This window comes from Anolis carolinensis, chromosome 6 (genome assembly GCF_035594765.1).
Source record: "Anolis carolinensis isolate JA03-04 chromosome 6, rAnoCar3.1.pri, whole genome shotgun sequence".
Lineage (NCBI taxonomy): Eukaryota > Metazoa > Chordata > Lepidosauria > Squamata > Dactyloidae > Anolis > Anolis carolinensis.
In genome coordinates, this window is record NC_085846.1 from 65,254,082 (window position 1) to 65,266,802 (window position 12,721).

The 12,721-nt window shown below is 42.1% G+C and overlaps 1 protein-coding gene across 1 annotated transcript in view; it reads right to left on the reverse strand.

The window, feature by feature from the left end:
- The window catches only part of exosc7 (exosome component 7), a 38,767-nt gene that overhangs the window by 18,386 nt on the left and 7,660 nt on the right, over positions 1–12,721 (reverse strand). Inside the window, exon 3 of the mRNA XM_062983960.1 lies at positions 11,549–11,643. Within this exon, the coding sequence (XP_062840030.1) occupies positions 11,549–11,643 (95 nt within the window). The remainder of the gene's footprint in view (positions 1–11,548; positions 11,644–12,721) is intronic.

Genomic DNA, 12,721 nt, shown 5'->3' on the forward strand with positions numbered 1-12,721 from the left:
CCTCTCCATATGGTATGAATCAGGGGTCCCCAAACTAAGGCCCGGGGGCCGGATGTGGCCCATCGAAGCCATTTATCCAACCCCACGGCACAAGGGCAGAAGGGGGTTGGGCTAAGTAACCCAAGGGGTCTCTTCTTCTCTTACAACCATTATTATTATTATTATTATTATTATTATTATTATTATTATTATTATTATTATTAATATTGAGGCTGGGTGGCCATCTATCAGGGATGCTTTGCTTGTGCTTTTGGTGCACAGAGGCAGAAGGTATTTGGACTAAATGGCCCAAGGGGTCTCTTCCAATCCTATTATTATTATTATTATTATTATTATTATTATTATTATTATTATTGAGGCTGGGTGGCCATCTATCAGGGATGCTTTGCTTGTGCTTTTGGTGCACACAGGCAGAAGGGGGTTGAACTAAATGGCCCAAGGGGTCTCTTCCAATCCTATTATTATTATTATTATTATTATTATTATTATTATTATTATTATTATTATTGAGGCTGGGTGGCCATCTATCAGGGATGCCTTGCTTGTGCTTTTGGTGCACACAGGCAGAAGGGGGTTGGACTAAATGGCCCAAGGGGTCTCTTCCAAACCTCTTTCTTCTTCTTCTTCTTCTTCTTCTTCTTCTTCTTCTTCACATTGACGCTGGGTGATCATCTGTCAGGGGTGCTTTGCTTGTGCTTTCGATGCACAAAGCAGAAGGGGATTGGTGACTCTGGGGGTTGGTGCTCATCTCCATTTCTAAGCCAATGGCCCAAAGGGTATCTTCCAACCCTCTTTTTTATTGTTATTATTATTTATTTATATATTTATTTATTATTGCTCAGTGGCCAACTATAGTCTGGCCCTCCAACGGTCCGAAGGATCGTGAACTGGCCCCCTGTTTAAAAAGTTTGGGGACCCCTGGTATGAATAAAGAAATCCACTGGACTTAACTGGCACTTGTATCTTTATTTCTCCATTGGAAGAAGTGAGGCACCGTGGAATTAACATAGTTTGGCTCCACTTTCACTGCCACGGCTCAATGCTATGGAATCCTGGGAGTTATAGTTCGGTGAGGCATCTAAACTATTTGGCAGAGAAGGTTTAAAGACCTTATAAAACTACAATTCCCAGGGTTTCATAGCATTGAGCCATGGCAATGAAATTGGAGTCAAACTGCATTAATTCCAAAGTGCAGCTGCCCTTTGGTGAGATATATGCATCCCTCTGAAGTACACCACTACAATATACACTACAATATACTCTTAGGCCCTTTCTGTATTGCCATATAAAATGCAGGTTATCTGCTTTGAACTGGATTATATGGCAGTGTAGACTCAGATAACCCAGTTCAAGGCAGATAATGTGGATTATCTGCGTTGATAATCTGAATTATATGGTTATGTAGAAGAACCCATACCCTGCCATATAAGATCCAGACTATCTGCTTTGAACTGGATTATATGGCTGTGTAGATGCATATAATCCGGTTCAGTGCATATGACCTGGATTATCTGCCTTCATAATCTCAATTATATGGTTATGTAGAAGAACCCATACCCTGCCATATAAAATCCAGACTATCTGCTCTGAACTGGATTATATGGCTGTGTGGATGCATGTAATCCGGTTCAGTGCATATGACCTGGATTATCTGCCTTCATAATCTCAATTATATGGTTATGTAGAAGAACCCATACCCTGCCATATAAAATCCAGACTATCTGCTCTGAACTGGATTATATGGCTGTGTGGATGCATATAATCTGGTTCAAAGCAGAAAATGTGGATTATCTGCCTTGATAATCTGTCTTCTATGGCTGTGAAGAAGGGGCCTTAGGAAACTATAAATCCTAGGAGTAGGCCCACATGTCCCAGCTTCTGGAACATGGCCAGGGAGCTGAAAAACCTGCAGCAACCCAGCCTCAGGCCCCTCCATTTCCCCCCTCAGTTGCCAAGTTGGCCCAGGCCTGCCCTGGAGACATGCCTGGCGAAATGCTGGGAACAGGGACGGGTTCCTACCTGCCCCGTCTTCATGGCTGAGAGGGTCCCCAAGGAGGTGCATGGCAGGGGCACAGGCCTGCTCGACCTGCCAGAGCTCCTTCCAGCCTTGGAGGGCTGCCGGGCGTTGCGAGAGGAATCCAGGAAGGGTGCAGGTGGAGCAGCAGGCCCAGAGGCCTGGCCTCAGGTCTTGTTCAGGGGCAAGAGGGCTGCAAGGGCGAGAGGGCCGAGTGCGAGAGGGGCGTGAGTGGGCCGAGTGCGAGAGAGGCGTGAGTGGGCCGAGTGCAAGAGGGGCGTGAGTGGGCCGAGTGAGAGAGATGCGTGAGTGGGCCGAGTGCGAGAGGGGCGTGAGTGGGCCGAGTGCGAGAGGGGCATGAGTGGGCCGAGTGCAAGAGGGGTGTGAGTGGGCCAAGTGCGAGAGAGGCGCGAGTGGGCCGAGTGAGAGAGAGGTGCGAGTGGGCCGAGTGCGAGAGAGGCGTGAGTGGGCCGAGTGCGAGAGGGGCGTGAGTGAGCCGAGTGCGAGAGAGGCGTGAGTGGGCCGAGTGCGAGAGGGGCGTGAGTGGGCCGAGTGCGAGAGGGGCATGAGTGGGCCGAGTGCAAGAGGGGTGTGAGTGGGCCGAGTGCGAGAGAGGTGCGAGTGGGCCGAGTGAGAGAGAGGTGCGAGTGGGCCGAGTGCGAGAGAGGCGTGAGTGGGCCGAGTGCGAGAGGGGCGTGAGTGGGCCGAGTGCGAGAGAGGCGTGAGTGGGCCGAGTGCGAGAGGGGCATGAGTGGGCCGAGTGCAAGAGGGGTGTGAGTGGGCCGAGTGCGAGAGAGGCGCGAGTGGGCCGAGTGAGAGAGAGGCGCGAGTGGGCCGAGTGCGAGAGAGGCGTGAGTGGGCCGAGTGCGAGAGGGGCGTGAGTGGGCCGAGTGAGAGAGATGCGTGAGTGGGCCGAGTGCGAGAGGGGCGCGAGTGGGCCGAGTGAGAGAGATGAGTGAGAGAGATGCGTGAGTGGGCCGAGTGCGAGAGGGGCGTGAGTGGGCCGAGTGCGAGAGAGGCGTGAGTGGGCCGAGTGCGAGAGGGGCGTGAGTGGGCCGAGTGAGAGAGATGCGTGAGTGGGCCGAGTGCGAGAGGGGCGTGAGTGGGCCGAGTGAGAGAGATGCGTGAGTGGGCCGAGTGCGAGAGGGGCGTGAGTGGGCCGAGTGAGAGAGATGCGTGAGTGGGCCGAGTGCGAGAGGGGCGTGAGTGGGCCGAGTGTGAGAGAGGCGTGAGTGGGCCGAGTGCGAGAGGGGCATGAGTGGGCCGAGTGCAAGAGGGGTGTGAGTGGGCCGAGTGCGAGAGAGGCGCGAGTGGGCCGAGTGAGAGAGAGGTGCGAGTGGGCCGAGTGCGAGAGAGGCGTGAGTGGGCCGAGTGCGAGAGGGGCGTGAGTGGGCCGAGTGAGAGAGATGCATGAGTGGGCCGAGTGCGAGAGGGGCGCGAGTGGGCCGAGTGAGAGAGATGCGTGAGTGGGCCGAGTGCGAGAGAGGCGTGAGTGGGCCGAGTGCGAGAGGGGCGCGATTGAGCCGAGTGCGAGAGGGCCGCGAGTGGGCCGAGTGCGAGAGATGCGCGAGTGGGCCGAGGAGTGCGAGAGGGAGCCTCAACAGCGCCCCCCTTGACGTGCGCCCGAAGCGGCCGCTTAAACGGCCTCCATTGTTGGACCGGCCCTGGTGCACAATGAGCAGTTCTAGCAAAGGGTTGCCTTGAATACTAATCTGAGGCATGCCAAACCACACACTGCTGTGGCGAACAGTGGGGATGAAGAGGTTATGCTTGTGGACAATGAAGGACCCCCATTTTCAAGCAGAGACAACCCTAACATAACCCCACATCCCATAACACCAATCTAAGAAGAAAGGTATGTTACTGGCACAATACATAAGTGTGGCCCAAATGAAGAAATCTCAGTATTTCTAATAATGACAACTCTGGGCAACTATCAGGTGTTAAGGAGCCTCACCAGTAACCTTGGAGGAGTAATACTACCCTGCAAAAGAAAAGAAAAATCAAAACTATTTTGTCCCCAAATGCCCTTGAGGAAAATAGAGGGAAGTTTCATCCATTTTTGAGCCTCCCTGGCCTGTTTTAAGCCCAGGAGATACGCTTTTTTTTTTTTAAAGTGTGAATCAGAAACCACTTCCTGCTTAAAGGAAAAGACCTCTTTGTGGCTTAAAATGGTTCGGGGAGATGCAAAAAATAGCAAAATTGCTCACATGTCCCCTGGAAGCCACTCAAAGGAAAGGCTTACATGAACTTTTAACATTGTTCGCCCCTATTGTAATGCATTATCCAAGCAAATCTGAATACAGTAGAGTCTCACTTATCCAAGCTAAACGGGCCGGCAGAAGCTTGGATAAGCGAATATATTGGATAATAAGGAGGGATCAAGGAAAAGCCTATTAAACATCAAGTTAGGTTATGATTTTACAAATTAAACACCAAAACATCGTGTTATACAACAAATTTGACAGAAAAAGTAGTTCAATACGTAGTAACGTTATGTTGTATTTACTGTATTTACGAAAATAGCACCAAAATATCACGATATATTGAAAACACTGACTACAAAAATGGCTTGGATAATCCAGAGGCTTGGATAAGCGAGGCTTGGATAAGTGAGACTCTACTATATTAGTGAACACAATAATTCTGAACAGCACACGCTTCATTTCTGTAGATGATGCACACCCAACAAAGAAATAAATTTTTCCCGTGTGTGAAAGCAGAAATGATGTCTGCTACCTCCACTTTGGCTTTAAAAAAACCCTGCAATTAAAATATTTATATATATATATTTACAAAGAAAACACCTGCTGTTTGACTGATTGCAGACACCTTTTAAATCACTCTAAACACCTTTCTCTTACCAATAAAACAATTAAATACTGATGCCCTATTCAAAATGTTCTAATAGAATATTTTTTCTGAGAGAACATGCACAAAAACCATGGCTGTGTGGGAGAACTAAATGACTATGACAGAACGGTAATTAGAACCTCCCCACGTACAGATATAATTCCCTTGCTTTTCCCTTTCAGTGTCTTTATGATGTACTAACCAACTCACAGCAAAGCATGATCTTTCTTTAAGAAATATTTCATACTTTGGTTTGATTTGTATTCCAATAAAGACAAAGAATGCATCTGCTATGCACTCCCCACATGTTGCCCAAGGGCCTACCAGAAAGAAAGACAGTATTTCTACTGACCTTGACCCATTGACTGTTTTGCCATTCCAGTCATCCATTTTGGGGGAAAGAGGGAATAAGGGAATTGGTGCATTGAAATATGGGGAGAACATTGGTTCAAACTATTTGCCAAATATGCATTAAATTATTTTATAGCAATAATATTTATGTGCTATGAGTGCCAACATCCAGGAGCAGATTGTATGATTTCAGTTGCCATGTCAGAGGTGTTAGTTTAATAACATGCCCAGTTGAGAACATGCATGGCAAAGGCAAGGTTTATATTAGTCTGAAAACACATTTATTCCAGGAAAAGGGATCCAAAGAGTAAAGGAATTGTCATAGTCACAGGAAGCCAGAAAGTCAAACCATGGCAAACAGTGAGGAGTTGGCCAGCAACTCTAGTTCCAATTGGCCTGTAGAGTTTGTGGGATGGGCAGGGAAAAGGAAGCTCAGTTCTTACAACTCATTTGCTATGACTCACATATGAAAAGCTAATCATTTTTGTAACCAACATAATATGCATGGTAAGTGACATAATTTGCATTAGCGACCTCCCAGTTAGCATAAGCCAAAAAGTACAGTATATCTAAATATGTGGGGGATGCCTCCCGTTTACTATTCAGTAATGACAGTCAGATCCTACATATCTCAGGTGATACCATCATGTTGGATCTGTCTAGCCATAGCACATTTTGTTTAAGAAATTCCTAGCACAGAGCTTTCCAAACATTTCAGGTTGGTGACACACTTTTTAGACACGCATCATTTCATGACACAGTATTTCATCCCCTATAAGAGATATGGACACATACATAAACTGCAATAATGAAATGTATGGGGCACAACATAACTCATGAAAATGTTTCATTTATATTTTAGAAAGTATATGATTTATTGCTTATTTCATATAGACTCAGAGGTTTCTCCTTACGTTTGTACAACACACCCATACATTGCAGCCAACACACTAACACTTCACAACACACAGTTTGGAAAGCTCTGTTCTAGAAAGGAATTAGAGGTACTGTTCTACTATCAGGGCGGAACAACCAGGGGGTGCTAGAGAGAGAAGGACAGTCCATTTTATGGGCGTGGAAAGTGGGTTGAAGCAGAAAAATCATTTCCCCCTGGTTTCCTGTTATTTCCCCCACCCATGTCCCCGTCATGGAAATAAACCTTGTTTATGATAAGATAAGTGGGGAGGGGGAATAACCAGCATAAACAGGGGAAATGGTTTTCCTCCTTCAATCCGCCCCCCTAAAATGGACTATCCTTCTCTCTCTAGTGCCTCCTGCTGACCTGCACCTGGATAATGGAACAGTACTGAATTAGATATAGAATATCAGGCTAGAATATCATGAAAGAGTTTCCTTGAGGCTCAGAAATAAGGAGAGCAGGTGCAAAAGAAATGATCTCATGGGAGGGATTTTTGGCTTTTAAAAGTGGTTCATGTTGATACATTTCTTTGTGAGAGCAATGCTGCAATCAGGTCAAGAACTTTTGGTGTCATGGGCCTTGTAATTCATGTAACCAAGTCTTCAACCTGTTTCTGTGTTCTTGTTTAATGAGGCATAGTTTTGCCTGCCTTGGATTTATGTACCCTGTCTTGAATGGCATAGTTTTGCCTGTCTTAGATCTATGTACCTGGTTTTGGATATGTCACTTGAATTATGTTAGAGACTTTCTCTGAGGGGATTTTTGGACTTTCGGCTTTTATGGACACAACCTTTTGAACTTTGATTCTTTTTTTATATTTGCTTGCTTTTCATATATCCAGCTTTTATTAAACTCTACTTTAATAAACTCTTACAATTGATTATCTGGACAGTGTGTGGTTTGTGCTGAAAAAAAGCTTCAGGGCTCTAGTGCAACACAGGCTTTAGCTGGCTAAAAGGTTGGGTAAGACTAGAGAATTGTGCTTTACTTAATTTGGAAGGTTTTAACTTAAGATTTGGATAGCATATATGTATGGTATAAAAAGATAAGGTAAATAAAAAAATTAATAAAATACAATAACAGCCAATCTCCTAGCAATTTGGAAGAGATACAAGGAGGGGATGGAACCCAAAATCCACTGTGGCTGAATCCTTTCGAAGCAGTACTAAGGCCAACATTCAATGAGGAATAAGGACCTACAGGGAGTACCTAATTAAAGAAAATGAGCAATGGAAATTAGAAGAGTAGCAGTCAAATGTTCAAACCATTAAAGCTCTAACTAGTATCTAATTTACCTGCATTGAGCAATTTAGCCTCTACAAAATTATGAGCAAACTCAATTTCTAAATTGCAGTAGAGATTTAATAGACAATTCACATGGACATCAAACCATATTAAATCCATAATGCACTGAAGGTGAGATCTGTGCTGTGCTCAATTAAAGGACGAATGCGTTACAGCAACATCTAAAGACTATTTCTTTAGGCTTAGCATTTTGCCACAATTACAGAATTTTCTTTCCAAAACAAAGTATATGCTATGCTGTTGCATTTACTGAGATAATGAATGAAAATGCTTTGAATACTGAGAACTATATACCTTAAGTGTCGTTGCTGCCTAGATGTGCTTTATACTGCATCATTTCATTGCTGGGTTGCTTCTCTCAAAATGGATTTATTATAAACAAACAACAAAGTAATAGGACATAGTGGGACATATGACTTCTTTCACCCTGTCCCACCCATTTCATGGGAAACCCTGATGTTCTTCCATCCATACTGAGCTTTCCTGTCAATGTTCCATTGCTCACACTCTTATCACAAAAAGTTGGAATAATTACAAATATTTCAGGATGCCATAATAGTTCCTCTCATGAGTGAACTTTACTTTCAAGGATATAAATTGCAATGAGTCAATGATTCATTGCTCACACTCTTGTCACGAGAAGTTGATTAATATTCTAGGATGTCATAGCAACTCTTCCCATGACAATCACAAGCATTAGCCACGTATTACATATATGCAATATGTGTACATGCCCAATTTCTAACTAAATCAATCAGAAACCTGTATACTTGGTCACTGGATTTTTTTGGGTAAATTGCATTGATGAAGATCAAGAAAACAACTTAGTGGTAACTCTCAATTTCTTTAATGTCTGGGTTGCACACTTCATGACTTAAGAAGTTGCCTGAATTTTAAGCACAAAGTCATAAAAGTATTCCTCTAATTCAGGAATATTGCACTACATATAACCACATTTTTAAAAACCAGCCTCCATTTGATTCATTTCTCATTTCAATAACAATGCAATTAACACACAAAATAAAACATTCTAGTGGAAGACTCGTGCCTAGTGACCACTACACAAAGAAGACAAGACTCCCATATCTTTAACAGTGTATGAAAGAGAGGATCTCAGCAGCTTTAATCCATGTTATGAACAATGTCTGCTGAAAGTAGCTCTTCCACACAAATGTTAATGGTACAAGAACTTTTTTGTATCTAAGCACCCCTTTTATATTCCCCTCTTGTCTTTCTCAAAATGAAAAAGAAAACAAGATCACGCTTAAAATGAGGTCAAAATTACAGTCACTTTTTATATTATGTGCTGAAGGGTGTGGAGGATTATTAAACTATAACAAAAAATCCTACTGAATACATTCAACACAAGAAAGTTTCAGTAAATGATAAAAAAAGAAACACTTCTAGTCTATAAAATCTGTTCAATTGGTGCCATCTAGTGGAAAGCTACTGAGCCTGAACTGATTCTAAATTTAAGCTTACATTTATGAAGAAAGCAGGTGTATTCCTGGGCATTACTTTGTTAATAATAAATTTCATAGTCAAAGGTTCCCAAGCACTAAAAATGAGCAGAATATGGATTTCAACAAACTTTTCATCCAAATCTAACATGTTGTTAGGGTGTACTGTCAAGTTGTTTCCAACCTATGACGAACATCAGATTTTCTTGGCAAGACTTGTTCAGAGGTATGTTGCCTTTCTTTGAGGTTGAGAGACTTGCCCAAGGTTACTCACTGGGTTTGAAGACTGAACAAGAATTTGAACACTGGTCTCTAAAATTATAGTCCAATGGTTAAACTACTACAAAACACTGGTTTCCACAATATGCACAAGTTGAATGAAATAAACAGGTTAAGGAAGCCTTGAGAAAGAAAACAAAAACATCTTAAACCTTCTAAAGACTAGAGCATTTGAAATTATCTTTCAAAAGGTATCCAAGGATTTTTTTTCTTCTTCTTAAATTAAACCAGTCCTCACTTTTCTTATGGTTTCCATTTGGGGTCCAGATTAATAGATCAACAAACATAAATTACAACTTCTATCAATAAGATGAATTCTTATTTTGCGAAGGCTTTGAAACATGATTCAAAACAAAAGACAGTAGAATCATTAGCTAAATTTTGAGACCTGTTATTTCTAGTCAAACTGACTACATCATGAATTTATGCACAAATACAGTAAGTATGAGGCTGGTTATTTCAGCTCTCCACTTTGTTTGAGAAGACAAGTGGGATGGCTATGGACAACTGAGGGTGGTTGTTTGGACAGTGAAGAGGAGTCAAAGAAGAAAAATGAAATACTAAAAACCAGTAGCTTCACCAGCCATATAAGAGGTCTCTGGCAGTCATGAATGAAGAAACAGTGGCAGTGATGAGGGGCATTTGAGGGTTTGTTGCCTTCCTTTTTCTCCTCTGAGGAGACAAGTGGGCTGGCTGCAGATAACCATGGGTTGTGGTGAGGGTGTGTATGGCACTCCTTTTAAGTTCTCCCTGAAAAGCAAAGACCATTCCGGGAGAACCTACCATAAAACAAGCACTGATCTCCCTCTGCTCTCCCCACCAAGGCAAAGTAGTGCCAAAGAGTCACGAGGACCAGTGGGGAAGCAGCACTTCTTTTAGGTTCTTCCCAGATGGCTACCGAGAACAAAGTCCGTTTTAGGAAATCCTATCAGAAAAGGAAAAATTACTTCTTCTGCTTCAAGGTGGGATAGAACCAAAAAGCCACCACTAGTGTCATTTTCCTGCTCAAAAGGACTGAAGTGGTGCTGCAACTGAAAGTAAAGGTGGTGGTAGGTCTGCTTCTTTGAGACTTTCACCTTTTTTGATAAGAGTTAATAATGTACATTACCTTTTGTCAAAAAACTAACCCCTTTTCTGAGTAGGGCAGGGAAAGGGCTTGTGGAGTACCTGAATGGGAAAACAGCAGCAATGGTGGCCAGAGGCAGCTGGACCCCAGGTAGCACTGATATTTTCATCTCTTGGTGGAATGAGTCCAAAGAGCATGTGCTCAGCCTCAAGGTTTTGTCCTCAAGTTTTACACGGATCACATTAAGACTCATAATTTTGGCCCCAAAACCTGTTGTTGAGGTCGGCTTATAAATAAGTAACTTTATATATATTCTGCCCTATCTCCCTGAAGGGACTCAAGGCGGATTCCAATGACAAAAAGGCAAACATTCAATGCTTCAACATGAATAACCTATACACACAAAATAGCAAAGAAATAATAACCCAACATATAAAATCAAGATTATGACTTAACAACTAAAATTAAAATAAGTCATAGGCTATCAAATAAATTCTATAAACATGAAATAAAACATCAAACAGAAACATCAATATCCCAAAGCTAACAAAGGTCACTGGGGTAAATGAGTTAATTATTGCCTGATGTTTGTGAATGTATTGTTTTGTGTAGTTTTGAAATTTGTATTTATAGTTTAAAACTAACTGACAGTATGTGTCTGTAATGCAGAATGTAATCCAGTAATGTAAGAGTTAACTGAATAGAGAAGAGATTTATGGCTAGAGGGAAATAGCGAGAGATTTCATTTGTCATTGCTGTGGAATGTGGGAGGCGACAGAAGAATGCTTTCCATATAGTGATCAATTGAGGTCCAGTGCACAAAAGCTATGCTCCGGCAAGACTATGTAAATATTGTGAAGTATTGCAATAAAATTAAAAACCGCTGGTTTCAACTGACAGCCGGGAAGTGTGAATTTATTTCTGTGTGACTGAGCAGATAGCTAGATCACCGAAGAAGGAGGTAGATTGAGGCAGGAGGTGAATGAGTATCAATTTAACCATTTCTTGACAATGTTAATTGGGCTAGCAAGTTAAACCAAGTCCGGATACGGACAACAGATTTTAATCAGAAGTATAAAAGCAGTATTAGTACCTAACCTAGCATATACACAAGTATATACTGTATGTATATCATCTTGAGTCCATGGAGGAAGACCAGATCAGCACAACTGATCACCATAGTCTTTCTTATCATCATGGAAACTTTGAAAAGAAATATAGCATTCTCAGTCTTGCTGCTAATATCAATTTAGCATTGGTGGACTATGGTAATATTTATACTATGAGCAGCTTATACTAACCAGTCAACAAAGAATTCCAGGAAGCCTTCATTTGGTCTATCCAACTTTGGTACTCCCATTTCTGCTTTGACTCCAACTAGGATGTCTGTGTGACCCTGTTAAAATACAGCAAATCTTTTGATTTTCCATCAGCACTCCATTCTAGTTTCTATATTGGTGAGTGTTATTCTGCACTTCTTAAAAAATAAAAAAAGTTTTAAAATCACCATATTAGTCTTCTGAAATCTCATGCAAACTACGGAAAAAGTCATCCAACTAATGCATTATCTTTATGAGCTAAAATGCATAAGCACTGCTAATGAACCATCTGCATTTAACATGTGGTGGTAATAACATAGTCAATAGCTGTAATTCCTCACAATAATCTTCAAATAATAGCGGTTAGCAGGGCTGTTAAGCATGAATGTAACTGCAGATTTCACATAGCATAGGCTATGAAACACATGTCATTTTTATGAAGTATGATGAACACATATATTGCCTGCAACACTGAATTTGACTGAGAAAACCCTTCAGCTTGCAATTCTACATTTAATACATGTATTTTTCTTCATTTTTAATATATGAATACAACTTTTAATTAATTTCTATATTTGGGGGGGGGGTGTTCTCAGTAGTTCTTATGCAGCCAAAATTTAGCCATAGAAATCAATGATAATGTAATTCTTTTGACCACATCCCAGGTTAATTCAACTTGACACATGGCTTTACGATTTATAAATACCCATTTCCAAAGCAATTTTGATAATACCGTGTGACTTTCCATTGACCCTGTGGTTTTCCCCCTTTCAACTCCCTTTCTCTATTGACTCCTATCCTCTTTTCTTCAAATCCTTGAAGACCTTTTCTTCTGATCTCTGCTTCTGAGCCAGCATTTTCTGTCCTTCAGGAAGCTTACCAGAAAGTTTCTTCAAGTTATGTAGCACCTATACCTTACCTGTTTCCTAGCTTCCAGGCTATTTGCCCAACTAGTAAACCATCCCTTATAGCTTTTGGCCAGTTGTAAACAGATCCACCTGTGTACACATCCTCAATAATATTTTTCAAAGAACAAATTTCTCTAGTGGCATCTACTTTCTTCATGCCTGTATTTTCAGTTTCCACATTGCTAAACATCTTTAGCTTTTCCATGTATCCCTTTTCTTTTGGTCCTTATTTCTTACCCCAAGGCCC